The sequence below is a fragment of the Hoplias malabaricus genome, chromosome 1 (assembly GCF_029633855.1).
Source record: "Hoplias malabaricus isolate fHopMal1 chromosome 1, fHopMal1.hap1, whole genome shotgun sequence".
In the NCBI taxonomy this organism is placed as follows: domain Eukaryota; kingdom Metazoa; phylum Chordata; class Actinopteri; order Characiformes; family Erythrinidae; genus Hoplias; species Hoplias malabaricus.
This window is the reverse complement of record NC_089800.1, coordinates 74058675-74078353: the sequence shown is the minus strand read 5'-3', so window position 1 is coordinate 74078353 and position 19679 is coordinate 74058675. Positions and strand designations below refer to the sequence as shown.

Sequence of the window (19679 nt, the reverse complement as noted above, 5' to 3'; positions counted from 1 at the left end):
TGTCATTAATGTGGCCATGCCATGTGCACATGAAAAAAAGATTAATTGCAATGTTAATCCCATTTGTGAAAGAGCAAGAGGGACAAAACTCTATAGACTTTTAGCACAGGTATAAAATACCTGTGCACCTTAACGGTTAAAACCCACTAGTAGAGCACAAAAGGCTAAAATATACAGTAAATATAGAATTTAAAGTCCACTACAGTATTTAAGAACCCTTGGTACTGAGTGGGGTGTCATAGTGGTGCAGCAGGTAGCGTCACAGTCACACAGCTCCAGGATCCTGGGGTTGTGGGTTCAAGCCCTGCTCTGGATGACTGTCTGTGAGGAGTTTGGTGTGTTCTCCCTGTGTCCATGTGGGTTTCCTCCCTCGGTCCAAAAAACAAAAACACAGGTTGGTAGTTGGATTGGTGACTCAAAAGTGTCCGTAGCTGTGTGTGTGAGTGAATGTGTGAGTGTGTGTCGCCCACTGAAATGGATAAGCGCTTACAGGCAATGAATGAATGAATGAGATGTGTATGAATGAGATCAATATCTGGATGGGGAAGCTGTGTTTGAAAAGGTTAGATGTAGATGTGCTGCATCTTGATTGATTAGATCGCAGTTGTCAGATGTTAATGCCAATAGTAAACAGGACATGTTTTCTATATCAGCATTTATAGGCCAGTTACTTTCCCTAACACTTCGGAAGTGTAGCATTTCTTCAGAGTGGTGCATGTGGGCTACGATAAAGTTTCATTCAAACAACAAACCCATTTTCCCCAACACAAACATGTCACTCAGAGGGGAATCTCTGTACACAATGAAAACAGCACAAAGACGCCTGAGTAATTAGTTCAGCAAGAGCCCACTCCCACCTCCTCTGCTCCAGTCAATCTCCTCTCTGATCACACCTCCAGCACTGAAACACTTAAAAGGAGCACCAGCAGAGAGGACAAGTGGAGCTGTCTGGTACACTAAATAGCCTCTGCTTTCTAATTTACACAAAAACATTTAGACATGTACATCCACATGAAGTCCACAACTACATGGACTGGGAGACAATATGTGTTGTTATATCTCTGTGATTCATGATTTGAAACGTGAAGTTAACATGCAGATTACACTATAGATGCGTCTCAATTCAGGGGCTGCAACCATCAAAGGGCACATTTGTAGGTTGATTACATCACAGCGGTGTGACTGGGCTGTCCCATTTTGGAGGCTCCTTCATATTCGGCCAACCAATGTGTCCTTTTTTTCCCAGAGAAACAACACAACAGGACTATCTTTCACCAGCTGATATTCTAGGATTCACTGCGTGACGTGGGGATTTCAGAATAGTGCGTCATCAGCAGAGCAGCGGACAGGGTTTTAAGTTCTGTACTTAATATCAAATAATTATTCATTTATTCATCCATTGTCTGTAACCCTTATCCAGTATTAGGGTCTACCCGGAATCACTGGGCGCAAGGCAGGAACACGCCCTGAAGGGGGCGCCAATCCTTCACAGGGTGACACACTCACACATATGGACACTTTTGTGTTACCAATCAACCTATTGACGTGTGTTTTTGGACTGTGGGAGGAAACCGGAGCACCTGGAGGAAACCCATGTAGACACAGGGAGAACACACCAAACTTCTCACAGACAGTCACCTGGAGCGGGACTTGAACCCACAACCTCCAGGTCCCTGGAGCTGTGTGACGGCAACACTACCTGCTGCACCACCGTGCGACCACCAAATAAAAATATTAAGAAGGAAAATGGAGGAAAATAGTGTTTATCCATGAATGAACCCTTTCATCCCCCTGTGTTACATAAATACTGTTAGCAGAGCATGTCTGAGAAAAGAGAAACAAGACATTTACTGCAGCAAATGTAGATTTTTAAAAAATGATTATACTGATTTAGGGCAGCACGGTGGCACAATTCCGGCTCTGGGTGACTGTGAGGAGTTTGGTGTGTTCTCCCCGTGTCCACGTGGGTTTCCTCTGGGTGCTCTGGTTTCCTCCCACAGTCCAAAAAAACACGTTGGTAGGTGGATAGGCGACTCAAAAGTGTCTGTAGGTGTGAGTGAATGTGTGTGTGTGTGTGTGTTGCCCTGTGAAGGACTGGTGCCCCCTCCAGGGTGTATTCCCACCTTGCGCCCAATGATTCCAGGTAGGCTCTGGACCCACCATGACTCTGAACTGGATAAGCGCTTACAGATAATGAATGGATGGATACTGATTCAAAAAAAAGAAACCCATTCTAGGAAATGGCTGCCCTTAAAGCTAATATTCTGTACTTAATCTCACACTCTTAAAAATATAGGTGCTAAAAAATAGTTGAGTGAAACCAAAGAAAAATATCCAAATTTTGAGCAATTTTAAGCAAAAAACATTTTTCCTCAACATTTTCTAGATCTCCCGTGTTTGCGTGCTCGAAACCAGTCTATTGTGTTCATGAAACCCCAGTGTCAGTAAATGTGTAAAAAGTGTCTTGGTCCATTATGCTAGACTTTTTCTCTGTCTCTTTGCTCATGGCAGAGAAAAGGCATCTGGAGAGAACTCCAAATATTGAAAAGCATGAACCAAAAATGAGGATATTGCGCTATTCCTGCTCAATAGGTGGGTAATACTGACTTATTTTTGCTGTTTCGGATTGTACGGTGGAAAAATCTCAAAATTTGAGAGATGGCAACCTGCATGAAATTAAACACATAACAAAAGTACTTCAAAACTAAAGTTAAAACGCAAGTTACAAATGAGTTTCTGTGGTAATTAAAACAGTAAATAAAAACTTACAGACAACTTAAACATCAGTCATGTACAAAAGTCTTTTTTTTCCTCCTCAAACACAACGTTCTACCTTAAAAGACACAAACCTTCTGAACATAAACAAACCAGAGAGAACAGTGTTTCTCCACAAACCATCTATTGGTTCTTTTATGGCATTGCTCAAATAATTCTTTGTAGCAACTTTATTTTTGTGTTATTGATTGATGATTATTTCATCTCCTCCAGTGTTCTGGAATACTGAGCCAAAACAAGTAAAATGTTGTAAGTGTCCAATTACATATAGACTGCTTCTTACTGTCTGAATGAAATGACTGCACTAAGATGTTACCAACAATGGCTTTAGCAGAGGTTTGAAAATTATGAAAATAGCATGTCGCAACATATCCTCGTATCATCTGTGTGCTGTTTCATACAATATTCATTGATATATATCTCCCTTTAGTGCTCTTAGGTTATTTTACCAGTCCAGAGAATTCAAGGAACCTGTGAGGAGTCTCTCCTCCCAGCAAGGCTTGGGCGTCAGGCCTTGTACTCATACAGAAATGGCCATGGCACACACACACAATCAGCCAATCAAACCCCTTCCTCTCAATGTGTAGTCTGCAGGCTAGCAGGTGCTAGCTGTGCTGTGACAACCACTGGTCAATACTGTTGGAGCATTGTGCTTTTGTTTTTCTGCCCCCCTCTGCGCTTACGAGGCCAAAAAAGTCTGAACATTTTGCCAATGGCAGGCATGGGGCCACATTCAGGGCCTAACTGAAAGAGCAAACAGATATACTCTGAGCTCTGTGAAGGCCCAAGCCATTTGATGCTCTGATAGGTAACAAAAAAGCTGTAGTACTGGACTGACTGTCAGCAGAGATTAAGTAACTCATTACATTTACATAATTACATATACATTAATACATTATTGAAGGATTAATCATTGAAAAGGTGGGTGTCCACAAAATTTTGCCAATACTTTTACTTCTACTCACTTAACCCATACTGGCAAAAGTCTGTGGACACCCACCTTCCCAAGTTTTCTTCTGGAAAATAGGGTGTCAATATGGGAGCTGCTGCGGTAAATCCCTCTGCTCTCTTCAGAAGTCTTTACACTATCTTTACAGGGGATTACACTCCTCTAGCCCATACTTAGCTTTAGGCCACTCCAGGGCAATGCTTTGTGTAATGGTGTGAGTGGACATTATACAAGTTGTGAGTATCCAGCTGAATACAAACCTAAGGTACTTATCATTCATTCATTCATTATCTGTAACTGCTTTGTCCGGTTCAGGGTTGCGGTGGGTCCAGAGCCTACCCGGAGTCACTGGGCGCAAGGCGGAGACACACCCTGAAGGGGTTGGCAGTCCTTCACAGGGCAACATGCACTTACATTCACTCAAAACTATGGACACTTTTGAGTTGCCAATCCATCTACCAACATGTGTTTTGGGACCGTGAGAGGAAACTGCAACATGGGAGAACACACCAAACTCCTCACAGACAGTCACCTGGTTACATTCACAGACTTGAACCAACAACCTCCAGGTCCCTGGAGCTGTGTGACTGTGACACTACCTGATGTGCCACCACTCAGCTACTTAAAGTAGCTGAAATCACTTATTAGAAGAGATGCCTACAAACATTTTGACATGTAAAGTACTCAGTATATTACTTTAACAAAAATAATTTGTTAAGTAAAATACTGATAGATTTGTACCTTACTGAGTATTTTCACATGATTATTCTTACTTCTACTGATTATATATTGCAGAATAAAACTATTCCAATGTCAAATAACTGACCTACTCAAAACTTATAACTTTTCCATTTGTACTTAAATGAGAAATCTGTAATATATTTTACTACACAATATCACAAAATGACATGGTCATTCTGTTTTATCAGAGATTAAGGAAAATGCAGCAGTGCTACAGTCGGTATGTTTTTTTTTGAGGAGGTCCCACCCACTGTCCTATCCCAGTAAAGTTTCCAAAGCTCAAGTTGCCAAGTTTAACACACCATAGCAAACACAAACAGTGTGCTACAGCCATGGAAGAGAGTAAGCAAACAGAGATAATGTTCAATTTTTCTGGACCAACAAAATCTCAAATGGTGACGTATTTGAAAGATGGAGACAGCTTAGAGCCCAGCAGGACTACACCATGGATGCCAAGTTGGCTAATTTTCTCCTGAACAGTTAAAGTAATTTTTGGAAAACTATAAAAGGCATGTATGAATTGATTAAAAATGCTTGCAATAAACACCAATATTAGACTTGTAAACTGACCCATTTAAGGTGGAACAAAATCTTTGTATATGGAAATTGTGAATAAGAAGCAAACATCTAGGAAGGGAATATTAACTCATTAACTTTCTACATTTCACTAGGGTACACAGATTTTTTTATGAAATGATGAACACATTTCTATGTAAATATGTTGATTAGTGCACATTCTTTTTAGTTATGAAGATCCAAATATCTAACACTCATCTTGCACTCAATTGTGTAGGTTCAGGGGTGGAGGGAGAGAGGACGCTCTCCCATGTTTTGAATCAGTATTACAGATTGCTCCTTTAAGCTACATTTTGGTGGAAATGATGGTGGTTGTAGTCATCATTAACATGTAGGTTATTCTACCCACCTCTGATTGTAAAGTGATGGTATAAGACAGTCATGGTGGGTCTGGAGCCTACCCGGAATCACTGGGCGCAAGGCGGGATCACACCCTGGAGCGCGTGCCAGTCCTTCACAGGTCGACACATTCACTCACACCTACGGACACTTTTGAGTCGCCAGTCCACCTACCAATGTGTGTTTTGGACCGTGGGAGGAAACTGAAGCAGCCGGAGGAAACCCACGCGGACACAGGGAGAACACACCAAATTCCTCCCAGAGAGTCACCCGGAGTGGGACTTGAACCCACAAACTCCGGGTCTCTGGAGCCGTGTGACTGCGACACTGCTGCACCAACATGTCGCCCTACATTAATCATTACAGATTTTATTTCTGATCAGGTACTGCTAGTCTTGCTAATATGGCTGCATTTCAATATTTATTGAATCAGTGAATGAATGAATGAAACATCTAAACCATATAAATATGTATTTATATGTTTTAGAGGTAGCTGCAAAGTAAACAACCTCCCACCAAACACCAATACCTCCATGCAAGTAAACAGAGCATAAGCATTTCTGTTGGGTCATCCAAGCTTAAAAGTGCCAATCTCAAACTCCATGGAGAGAAGTCACTTGCATACATTAGCATGTCGTTAATACTGAGGGTGGTGGGAAGGGGTGAGGGGGGGTGGGGGCAACCTGGATGAAGAGTGCTTCTCATTTAAGGCAAGACTACACACTGTATCTAATTAAAGCACTCTTTTAGGCCTGCTAAGATTCTCATTGTCACCTTAATAGCTGTATGTTCACACTTTATTAGTGAGTGTTTTGCAGCTCTCCTCCTCAGCGCCAGCATGCCCACTAACTACCCCCTGGCACTGTGCACTCGCGCTACAGTGTGGCACAGGTTCTACTGGGCTTTGAGGTGCTATGGCGGATCATTAAAATTATATGACAGCCTTAGCAGGTGGTATGCCTCTAAATTGACTGTAATTCTGATATTTTGCTGATGATGAGCTTTATTGGACTCCTCTGCACAGTATGTGGTTTAACAATAGTTAAAATAAATGCAGGGTTTAGTCTAGTGCATGCTGGTGCTAAGGAATGACAAGAAGTTGGATGAATTTGCTTCAGCCTAACAGAAAAAAAGACGTGCGAAGATGCGTGGTATATCTTTAAATATACAAAGTGCACGAGGCTGCTGGGGGGCTCACAGGAAGTGTTGCTGCCACACAGCATCAGGATCTTAGGGTCCTGGCTTCGAGCCTCACCTCGGGTCACCGTCTGTGAGGCGCTTGGTGTGTTCTCCCTTTGCTTGTGTGGGTTTTTTTCTGAGCGCTCTGATTTTCTCCTACAGTCCAAAAAAACTGTAGAGTTGGTAGAGAGTGGGTGAGTGTCTGATGCCCTGTGAGGGACTGGCAGCTAGTCCAGGGTGTGTCCTGCCTCGTGCCAATGATTCCGGGTAAGCTCCTGAAACACAGCTACACTAATCAGGATTGAAGCAGTTATAAATGATGAATAAATGAATGAATTAGTGAATAAATGTTGCTGCTTTGCTCATCTTTGACTGATTTTTTTGTCAAATCCACTTCAACAGACACAATATTCTTGTTTTTCCTTATTTATGTGATTGGACAATCTGTTTTCATACAGAAGAGTTTGTGAAATGAAAGCTTGACATCTGGGCCTGAGAGTCCTCCGCTTTTTGTTTCTCGCAAAGAGATAATTGTGTTTTGCAGGCCCTGCTTAAACAGCCATGGAAATGTGGTAACATCTCAACAAAGCGCATTAACACTGAGAGGAGCTGTCATGTATTTTTAGCCATTTCAGCCACGTGTTTACTTTATTACAGAATGTAATTAAAAATTATTTTTGTTGACCCTCCCTGCTACTCTCTAAGAAGATGAGACCTTGTCAGAGCACATCTGAATGGAAGCAGAGAGCCGCTGTCTTTGATGAGCAACAGCACTTCAAATATTCCACCTCACTGCATCATACTGGCCACAAAAAAAATAGCACACACTCCATTTTTGGCCATCTTGTGATAGGTTACGCTGATGCGCCAGATATAGCCGACCAGTAAAAATGCCGACCTGTATCTTTAGGTAGTGGTTATCACTTTAAAGAACACAAAATGTCCAAGCAATTGTAGTCATTGGCACATATATTAAGCATGTGAACTGATGTCATATCATGAATATGGACAGGTCTGTATATAGTCAGAGAATTGGGCTCTAGAACAGCTTTCTCTTTGAGCGAGGCAGGACCATCCAATAACTCTGAGAAGAACCTGTTACTGCTGCTATTAGGGGAAAAAACTGAAACAAGAATCTACAAAAATCTAGCCATATTGTAATTATAATTTGATTATAATTAAATTAAATTATGAGGGGCATTCAATAAGTTCTCCGAATAGATATGAAATAAAACACATGAAATTTATTATACTTTTCTATGTAATCACGCTTAACATTTATACATGTGTTAGATCTTGCAAATAGCTTTTGAACACCCTGAATGAAATATCAGTGGTGCATGGAGATATCTGAATTATATCGGTATTGGCAGACAATTGCCTTTGTAAAGATCATTGGCATCTGCCCAATGCTTTGATTTTTCCTGTATTTCGAACCAATCATTGTGTCATGGAAGGAAGATGAGGCGGACGTACACGTAAGGAAGGATTTTAATAATAAAAATTAAAATAAACACAGGCAGATCACAGAAGCACAAACTAGAACAGAACTTGAACAGGAACAAAAAGGAACAGCCGTGAACACTCAGACACAAAAGCACACATCGACACACATGACCACACACAAGGAACACCTGAGAAGGATAACGAGGGGGCAGGATCACAGGAGGGAACAATAACGAGAGGGCAGGGCTAGGGTGAAGTAAAGGCGGCAACAACAGAGGAGACAAGATTTGACTTGCTGAACATGTTTTAAAAATGATTTGGCTCAGATTGTCCCCCTCTGACCAGAGAGGAACAAAGGGAGTGCAGAACCACTTATTTCTGTATTACTATATTGTTTAATGTCACTCTGTGAGGGACTGGCGTCCCCTCCAGGGTGTGTTCCTGCCTTGCGCCCAGTGATTCCAGGTAGGTTCCGGACCCGAAGCGACCCTGAACTAGATAAGCGGCTACAGACAATGAATGAATGTATTGTTTAATAGTTACATTGCTAAAGGTCCACTCATATTTATTTGTGATTAATCATATACTTGATGTATTTCATCTAGTTATCATTCATTATTATTATTATTATTATTTTGAATATACCTATTATTTTATTTAAGTTATTAAATAAAAAAAATATATTTAAAAATGTGAGCAATATCAGTAAGGAACCATTAACTAAAAAAATGTTGCTAACAATTTTTTCAAGAGACCCCTTTCATTTTATAGTTTGCATACAGTTGGGTGAAAGCTAAAATATTATAGAAATAAATGTTACATTTGTACATCCACATTGAGGCACAGCGTAATGCTCAATTTTAGTCAACATACTTATTTTAGTTTCTTAGTGATTGCAACATTACTAGCGATCAAAACAAGCTGAGGTTTTCTTTGTATACCCTCAGAAAGTGTCACTTCTAAGAACCATTATTAAATTACCTGCAGGTTTAGTAGATTATATCGATTCTGAAAACTTACTCAACTCCCTTCCTACATGTTACATTCAACAGTTCACTTGCTAATTATACACTTTAATAGAACCAGTTGAATTACTATTTCTGTATTACTGTGTTCATAACTGTTCACAATGGGTAGTTCTGATTGTTGCTAACTGAATTCATCAAGTGTTGATGTAGAAATCCTATGTCTTGAAACATATGGTTGGAGCACAGTGTTGTAAATGAATTAGTGTTTGAGTATTTCTCGCTCAGTTGTATAATCAGTGGAGTAAAATGGCCGTGACCCTCCAAGATGAATGAGCACATGCATGGATGTGCACACACAAAATACACTAACAAAACACATATACACACACTATCATGTCTCTCATGCTAATAAAGGTTGCTCTTTGAATGCTCTCTACAACAGCTGCTCCACAATGGCTTCTGTACAGTCGCCATCTTCTGTGTTTGTGTGTGTGTGACCCCACCGCACATGGCTCTCGTCACCATAATGGCACTCAGATGAGTACTACACAGGCAATCATAATCAGTTGCCAAGCAACTAGAGGGACTACTCTCCAACTCTCTCAGAAAGACCCATGTTGGAAAGATGACCATGTAAACTAATATCGCTAATCCACATCTAATATCTCTGACAACATGAATATATAATTTGCTCTAATATGTACATCTTTGAAAGAGGAGGGTAACACGTTGTAGGAAATGTAGCCCATTTAAACTGCACACAATGGGGTAATGGTAGAATATCACTCTTTTATGGGACTGAAAGAGGCTCTGTCATAGCCAAAAAACCTTTGTCATTAAAGCTTGGTCTTTGAACAAAAAAATGACATCATTTGTAACATGAAAAGACTCGTAGAAGGAGTGCAACTAAGCCACAGGGCCCATGAAGCTCTCTGCTCATCCGCCAGCCGTGTGTATGGACTGAGCAATGGGAGTGGTTAGCGCTTAGCATGAAGAGCGTAGCAGCCCCACTGATTAATAAGAACACTTGCACGAGTGGTAATGCAAAAAGGTGCAAACTTGAAACAAAGGCGCCATCACTTTAATTAAACCTGATAATCCCAGGCACTAATGGATTCGCAGTCTATTAGGCAGCCCCTTGGTAGCACTAAGGACTTTTGTCAATGTGAGAAAGAAGATGCTTGAGAAAGCTTTCATTTCGGGGCACCGCCACCACAGATCATCTCAAATTATGTATCAGCTGGTCAACCGACAGGAAGATATTTCAAATTTATTGGTTGGTGTACTTCATCAAAGATCATTTCCAAGTTATAAAGTAGAAAATGTGCCAAAGCATGAAGTGCTAAAACCTCAGACATGAAAGGTTTGTCCTAATTGCACTGATACCTTAAACACACCACTCTAATAAATATATCAGCTATAAACACATAGTTGTACAATCTCTTTAGAAAAGCATTGCCTATAGAACTGAAAATTTTAGAGCACCAACATATGAGCCTAAGGTCATGCCAGGATTGGATAACCCCAGGAGGAGTATGAAGTCCTACTGAATAATTGGGCTGTGAAGCAGGGGAGCTATAGTCTCAGCAAAGGTGCTTTATACCCTTTAGCTGATATTTGGCAGTGATATTTGGACTTTAAACTCATACAACTGCTCCAGAGCATACTGTTCTACTGGCCAATGTCTTTTTATGGAGATTATACAAAGTGTGTGTGTACTTTGTATAGCACCCTATTTCTGATATGACCTGCTGCAAATGTGGTGCAAAAGTCAGACACCTGCTTCTGACAGTATTCCTGAGGAATCTTAGCCCATTCCTCATGGGCAATGGCCTCCAGCTACGGAAAATTCGTAGGTTTATGTACTCCAACCACCTTCTTTACATTCCACCAAAGATTTTCTATGGGGTTCAAGTCATGTGGTTGTGACAGCCGCTCCAGTATGTTCCAGGATTTCTTCTGAAACCAAGCCTTGGCAGACTTTGAGATATGCTTAGGATCACTGTGGTGTTGGGAGGTCAAATGACACACAAGCTTCAGCTTCTTCACAGATGACTTGGGATTTTCTAATACTTGATTGAATCATTCTTGCTATCTACTCTGCAGGTTTCAAGTGCCAGTGGCAAGGCAGACCCAGAGCACCATTGAACCAGCACCATTTGTATCAATGTTCCACCAAACAGAATTCCACAATTTATGTTCTTTAGATAGTTTTCAACATATTTGAACCAACCTCTCTTGTGATTTCGAGTCAGCAGAAGTGTATGTCATGGTCATAGAGACATTCAGCATTTAGAATGCAATTTACTGTACAAACTGAAACCTCAGTGCCTGCTGCAACCAAACCTGGCTGCAGGATATTGCACTCACCTGTCATTTTTCTCCACCTGCCTCTCAGGAACATGGTGGTAGTTACTTATAGCTACCTATTTCTAACCATTTCTGCCATGTCTAGGTAGTGTACCCAGTGTTCCTTTATGCTTGAACGTGCAAACTATGCATCAAACAGACATATTTATAGCCAGTCCAGGTATTTGAAGTGTTCTATCTCAAGCAAACCTGATGTAACTAATGAAGGCCTTGATTAGTTTTGCTTGAGGCAAAACTTTTTTCTTCTTCTTCTTCCACTTATAAGGAATTCTGTTCAGTGGGTTGAATAATTATGAGACTGCAGTAATCATTAAAAGTGGCATTTTGTTTTGAGTTTAAAGAAACCACTTGTTAAAGCTGTTAGTGGTACTGAGCTATTTATTTTTCTTGTTTGATTGGTTTATTGCCAACAGCTGGATATTTATTTCAGCCTGGCTAATAAACCTCATTTGCAATGGAGGTTGAATCATTTTGACAGTTTTATAGCCAATATTGACAGACCCAAAATCCTCACATAGTGAGAGGCAGATTATGTATATCTCATGTAACGCAACCCCTATTTGTAACCTCACAACTCTGGGAAGGAAATTCAGGAAATGTTTGAACTGTATTTCTGCACTGTATGATCACAAAGATATTAATAAACACAGTAATAAATGCTGAATTTGAGCCACAGGTATAGTCATAGAACCCAAAGGGTTCAAGTAAAATGCTTGAAAATACTGTGTATTTGCAGAGATGGAATATTGGATAAAATAATATCAATGTGCTGTAAATGTTCCATAAGCCACATTTTGTTGTATATTGTATGGAACAGTATTCCTACTCCAACAGTAGAAATAGCCATGGTTATTAAGTCACGTAGGTAAAATTAGTTATGTTAAGACCAAATATGTCCAAACGAAATAGGTCTATTCTCACTTTTTCTTGTTCATACATGCACAATGCAAGGGCTCCCATCCTGTGAAGCTGACCTTTACCATCCATACATTTATATAACATTTAAATAACTCCATAAAGCTGTCTTTGCACTCATCCCGCCACTTGACCTCCCCATGGTCCCTCTGTCCGGCATCCTGCTCTAAAACGATGCACGCGCCAGGTCTCTCGGCTTGTTCAGGTTCAGTGGAGGTTTCCACAGCACTTGAGTTCACTGTAGCTTGAAAACTTAAGAGACATTGTAAATCTTCTGACGCACTTCACCTAGCCGCCTACTCAAGTCTTGCTTTATGCCGTACAGAAGTAACAGCTCATAGGTCTGTAGCTGACTGAGGTTCGGCTCTGGCTGCATTAAAAGCAGAATAGTGCTGAAGGTCATTTGGCACTGTCTCTACCTCTCTGGCACAGTAGAGCTGCATATATACTACAGAACAAAAGCTTGTTGACAGAAGTTTTCCATCTGAAATTAAAGGTATATTTAGGGACTTTGTCCCTCATTGCTAAAAAGGTCAATGTTGGATCATGTATGGTGGGATTCGTTGGCATTCCACAGCATAAAAATTACTCTGGTTTGGTAATGAGCTAGAATGATTAGCTCACAAACACCACTCCAGCTCAGCCCAAAGTTTTCAAATGTGTTCCATGGTGAACTTAAACCCATGTACAGCTTCTCCAGAGTGCCCTATTTCAAACTGACATTTCAGAAGCTGTGTATATCACTGAATGTCTGTGCACTTGTATGCATTCTGTAGCCCCTAGTTCTTAACACCACAACTGTGAATAACTTTGCCTACATCTCAAAGCTTTAAAAAATCAAATCAGCTCAACCCAACAACATGGTCCTCAGTGAAAAGACAGAAACCAGCGTTTATGATCTCACATTAGAAAGTAAACATTTAAACAAAGCCTTTACAGTTTGGTAAATACTTGATAAAGCAGACAGGAAAAACAATTAATGCGTGCACACACACACACACGTGCACACACACAAAACAATGAAACACCATTTTCAGAGTCTGTCTGTACAGCACTGTCAGCGTCGTTTTCATGCACACATATCAACATCTCACATCTGACTATTTAAAGTGATAAGAGCTCTGAGCTCTTATACTCCCAAGACCCCGGAAATCTGAGAAAGCGTCTACAAGGTGTTAAAGGAGTTAAGGTTAAATCTGTTGTTCTTACCCCAACTCCTCTTTCTTTCAATATATTAAACACATCCTTCTATTTTTCCAAAACACAAGCTGACAGCCTCGCGCCTTTCAAAAAAAAAAGGTGTTCCTTGTTCAGCTTTAGATGATTATGTGTATCAAAATACTGTGCTACAATCTAACACCTACACTTCTAAAAGTAGACTGTAAACTTTTGTAAAACCATAGTAAAACACAACAATAACAAACAAGCACATGTCACAGGAGAGCTAGCGAAGAGGGAATGATTTCAGTGCCAACATACAACCCCTGGCAAAAATTATGGAATCACCAGTCTCTGAGGAAGTTCCTTCAGGTGTTTCATTTTGTGGAAAAAAAGCAGATCACAGACATGACAAAAAACTAAAGGCATTTCAAATGGCAACTTTCTGGCTTTAAGAAACATTAAAATAAATCAAGAAAAATAACTGTGGTAGCCAGTAACAGTTAGATTGTAGAACAAGCACAGGGAATAAATTATGGAATCACTCAGTTCTGAGGAAAAAATTATGGAATCATGACAAACAAAATAACACTCCAACACATCACTAGTACTTTTATAACTGCTTGCAGTCTCTGAGGCATTGACTTAATGAGTGACAAACAGTACTCTTCATCAATCTGGTTCCAGCTTTCTTTGATTGCTGTTGCCAGATCAGCTTTGCAGGTTGGAGCCTTGTCATGGACCATTTTCTTAAACTTCCACCACAGATTTTCAATTGGATTGAGATCCGGACTGTTTGCAGGCCATGACATCGACCTTATGTGTCTTATTTCAAGGAATGTTTTCACAGATTTTGCTCTATGGCAAGATGCATTATCATCTTGAAAAAGTGATTTCTTCATCCCCAAACATCCTTTTGATAGATGGGATAAGAAAAGTGTCCAAAATGTCAATGTAAACCTGTGCATTTATTGAAGATGTAATGACAGCCATCTCCCCAGTGCCTTTACCTGACATGCAGCCCCATATCATCAATGACTGTGGAAATTTGCATGCTTTCTTCAGACAGTGGTCTGTATAAATCTCATGGGAACGGCACCAAACAAAAGTTCCAGCATCATCACCTTGCCCAAGAAAGATTCGAGATTCATCACTGAATATGACTTTCATCCAGTCATCCACAGTCCACGACTGCCTTTCCTTAGCCCATTGTAACCATGTTTTTTTTTGTTGTTGTTTAGGTGTTAGTGAACGCTTTCTTTTAGCTTTTCTGTTTGTAAATTCCAATTTCCTTTAGGCGGTTTCTTACAGTTTGGTCACAGACGTTGACTCCAGTTTCCTCCCATTTGTTTTGTTGTACATTTTCTGTTTTCAAGGCATTTTGCTTTAAGTTTTCTGTCTTGACACTTTGATGTCTTCCTTGGTCTACCAGTATGCTTGCCTTTAACCTTTTCATGTTGTTTGTACTTGGTCCAGGTTTTAGACACAGCTGACTGTGAACAACCAACATCTTGTGCAACACTGCGTGACTCTTTAAGGAGTTTGATAATCCTCTCCTTTGTTTCAGTTGACATCTCTGGTGTTGGAGCCATGATTCGTGTCAGTCCACTTGTTGCAACAGCTCTCCAAGGTGTGATCACTCCATTTTACCTGCATACTAACGAGCAGCTTTAATCTGATGCAGGTGTTAGTGTTTGTAATGAAAATTTGCAGGGTTGGACAATGAAACTGAAACACCTGGTTTTAGACCACAGTAATTTATTAGTATGGTGTAGGGCCTCCTTTTGCAGCAGGTACAGCGTCAATTCGTCTTGGGAATGATATATACAAGTCCTGCACAGTGGTCAGAGGGATTTTACACCATTCTTCTTGCAGGATAGTGGCCAGGTCACTACGTGATGCTGGTGGAGGAAAACGTTTCCTGATTCGCTCCTCCAAAACACCCCAAAGTGGCTCAATAATGTTTAGATCTGGTGACTGTGCAGGCCATGGGAGATGTTCAACTTCACTTTCATGTTCATCAAACCAATCTTTCACCAGTCTTGCTGTGTGTATTGGTGCATTGTCGTCCTGATACACGGCACCGCCTTCAGGACACAATGTTTGAACCATTGGATGCACATGGTCTTACTGGTGTGATGTGCAATTACTGAAGATTGGCCGCCAGGCTGCTCCAATTTAGCCATGAAACCTCCCACACTAAAATGACAGGTGTTTCAGTTTCATTGTCTAACCCCTGTAACTGTTACTGGCTGCCACAATTATTTTTCTTGATTTATTTTAGTGTTTCTTAAAGCCAGAAAGTTGCCATTTGAAATGCCTTTAGTTTTTTGTCATATCTGTGATCTATTTTTTTTTCTACAAAATTAAACAACTGAAGGAACATCCTCGGAGACTGGTGATTCCATCATTTTTGCCAGGGGTTGTATATGCCCTAAGAGCCTCATTTCATGTGGGGAAATGATAAAATATCAATAACCCGCAAACAGCATAGGTGAACTCAGAACACTTCAAGTAAATATAGACACATTTCTACACTGTTGCCATCTGTAATTGGTGTAAATGACATCAGATACTGTATGAAAGGCATTGTTAACACTAGTCTGAAATCACATGTGGTGGCACTGAGGCAGATGACTTTTTGTTCAGTTTATTGCTGATGTGTCTGATCCACAGTGCAAAACAAACTAACATGCCACCACCACAACAAGGTCACTGCAATGCTGACAATGATACACTACCCAAATAATACCAGCTCTGACATGGAGGTCATGTTAATACTCATGAGCTTTCAAAGTTTATGGTCTGTAAAGACAGAGGACTGAACAACAAATTAAAAATTGAACTATGCTAATTCATGTAATCTCATTTAAGTTAAAGGCAATGTAGAAAATTCTAGAGAACTACTGTTATCACAGCAAAACACATTCTACCATCATTTGTGTTCCTTCAGAAGTTCTGCTTCTTTTAAGATGGAACGATGAGTTTGAGTTAGAACCTGACTGTAGCTTGTTCATGGTTGAGGTTTTAACTTGTAAATTTTCATTCATAGTTTGAATTACCACAGAAAATCATTTGGAACTCAAGCTGTTTATTTCTGTAGCACATTCTGTACGCGTTTATTTTCAGGCTAAGTTAGCACCCTCCTGAATTTGGAGTCAGTTCCTCCCTAAGTACAGTAAATGTAACAGCAAAAATGTAAATGTTACCTTTATATGCAGCAGGGATAAGACAACATCCTCATGTCTTTTCAAGCTTTACAACATTTAGATGCTGTTTCTTGGCCGTGCCTAAGCGGGCAAAGGAGACAGAGAGCACTTCCGAGCCAATTCGAACCAGGACCACTTACTGAGCCAGGGCTGCAAACAAACACTGGACCAGTTTCCAGTGTCCAAACAAAATGGGGAGCTAGCAAATGGTGAGGAAACATTCCCTGAATTTTATAAAAAGTGTATTTCATTCAAATTGTGAACATCAGTTGTATCAGAAGTCATAAATCATGTTAACACATTACACTTCAAATATGTTTTATGATTAATGTGGTGCATGAAACACTGAGGTTTCATAGAGACTTAGTTAAATATAAGATGAGTGGAAAATTCTGAAGAACCTTTTCAACCTAATGGAAATGTCTAGCATGAGGGTTCATGAGTCCTGCAGGTTTGCTATTTTGTCTATTAAGTGTGTTAACAATACTTTTAGTGTTTGTGAAACAACATAAACCATTAAGAAGGCTTATTAGAAGACACTGTAACAGTGAAGGTCTGCCATAATGAAGTTGGAAATGGCCATATGCAGCTACACAAGAACCCAGCTACTTTAAAGTGTACAGTGAATGAGTTTATATAAACTCCTGAGAAATTAAATTCACATTAAATTCAATCAAATGCCCTGGAGCAACTGCACATAAGCTTTGGCTAGTTGGGTACAAAACTCTCCCAGCTTTGTCAAACTAGATTTTCTATTGATGGAGCACATGCATTGTCTGCAACCCTCATCCAATTCAGGGTCACAGTGAGTCCAGAGCCCACCCGGCATCACTGGGCACAAGGCAGGAACACACCCTGGAGCGCCAGTCCCTCACAGGGTGTCACACACTCACACATTCACACCTATGGACACTTTTGAGTCGCCAATCCACCTGCCAATGTGTGTTTTTGGACTGTGGAAGGAAAACAGAGCGCCTGAAGGAAACCCACGTGGACACAGGGAGAACAGACCAAACTCCTCACAGACAGTCACCCGGAGCAGGACTTGAACCCACAACCTCCAGGTCCCTGGAGCTGTGTGACTGTGATACTACCTGCTACGCCACAGTGCTTCCCTGGAGCACATTCAGGTCTTTTGAAATGAGTTACAGTGTTGTTTGCGATCAAGACACCATCACCTGAACATAACCTCCCTTATGTCTATGTGTATAAAGCAGCTACTGTAACAAGAAATATGCTGACTACCTATTAATACCCCTGATTTCAGAAGAAATTTTGGACTAGGATGTGCCCACAAGCGTTTTCATGTGCAGCATTTAATGATGACACTATATAATGGGCTGTAGTGAGTATTCAAAAGGTCTACAGCTTTAAATTTTTAATGTAACAGGTGGAGAAATAAAAGGATGGTGAACTGTTTTCCTGCTTAGTGGTTGTGCAGAATACTTTTCTGAGCTTCTGTCAGTCTTCAGGGAATGAAAAATGTACAGTACCATTACTGACTAGCCAGGTCTTATGACTCAGAGTTTCTAAATAAACTTCAGGCATTTAATCAATGGGAGAAACACTGGCTTATTGAGTCATAGAGGAACGCTTTAGTGTGTGTGTGTGTGTGTGTGTGTGTCAGTAACTGTAGGCCAGTCTCTCTCTAGAACAGCAAGTGTGTGCACGTCACAACGCTTCGTCACCACTGACTATGGATGCTGAATGATGGACTAATTTGTGTCCAACGTGAAACGTTCAAATATATACGCACTTTCTCTTTGCTTCTTAAACTAACCCATAACCTCACTGTCCCTGAGACTCTCTGAGCTATGAAGACAAAAAAAAAAGCGGTCTGAAAATATAGGTCCCACGGTAAGTGACCGTTACAGGTGAGGTATCTGGGATAGTTTCTCTCAGCTGATGCTTAGCTGAATTTTCGACTTAATAAAATGTGTAAACTGAATAAGATGTGCTTGAATGTACATGGGACATGTAAAGGGAAATATCAATCTCCATCTTGTCTTGCAACGTTAAACTGAAAGGAATAAAGGTGAAAACACTAAAAAAAACCGTCACCGTCTGTGGAGTAACCGTTTTTGAATGGTGGTTTACTTGCTAACCGGTGTCACGACGAGCTAAAAAGTTCTCAGCACTTTGGCAGCGCCCCCAAAACAGTAACCGCCATTAGAAGTGAATTCATTAGTCTGATAAAGTATATACAGTGGGTGAAAACCAGCACGCCGCTGTTAGACGCTCATTCGTTTCTGTATTACCATAGGGTCCGGTCATACCCGGTCTCCGAAGTAGCTTTCGTGAGTAAACTCGTGCTCCAACTGACTTTCCGCTCATTTTCTGGGTAAGGGAGACCGGACTCGAGGCGCTGAGAGAAAGGTATGTGGTTACCTTCTGGTCCACGATGGAGCACGCCATCTCCCGCACCTGCGCGAGGCTGAAGTCTCCGGAGTCGAGCAACACAGGCTCACGGCTGAGGCCGATCTGGATGTGGAAGGAGACGCCCTGGGAGCCGGGCACGGGGCTTGGAGCCCGGATCAGCGGTGGAGCGCTCATCGGGTCGCAGCCGGAGAGCGGTCGCTAAGCTCGAACTCGGACGAAAACACGCACCGCTTTCTCACACCAACAACACAAAACTTCGGCCGGCACCCCCGAAAAACAGCCAAGAGATGTCCTCAGAGATTAAAAAAAGGACAGCGGGTAAATATAGCTTATAAAACGCGCTGCATTTAGCGGCGGTGGAAACGCAAAGAGTTTTTTTGGTCATTGAGGAGCGATGATGATGGAGCCATAGACGTCAGATATGTTTAATGTTGGGCTCTGATAGTCACCGCCTCCTGCTTGTTCCGGTTCTCACACAGAGAGCAGACTAACGCTCACATTCACACTGGGCAAAGTGCTGGCTTTCATTCTACTCCATTTAAATGTGTTTATCAGAAATAAAATACATTGTGTCAGCACAGTTCTTAACAAGAGTATGTCAAATGAACCACAGTAATATTTCATTTCAAACAAGTAGCCTACATTTAAAGCACCATCTCTTGGTGTGGGGCCAAC

General features: G+C 41.0%; 1 protein-coding gene across 1 annotated transcript in view; it reads right to left on the bottom strand.

Moving 5' to 3' along the window:
- prkd1 (protein kinase D1) overlaps positions 1-19435 on the bottom strand; it is an 80403-nt gene extending 60968 nt beyond the window's left edge. The window contains exon 1 of the mRNA XM_066673414.1: positions 19014-19435. Coding sequence (XP_066529511.1) covers positions 19014-19178 — 165 coding nt within the window. The 5' untranslated portion in view covers positions 19179-19435. The remainder of the gene's footprint in view (positions 1-19013) is intronic.
- Positions 19436-19679: the final 244 nt, after the last annotated feature.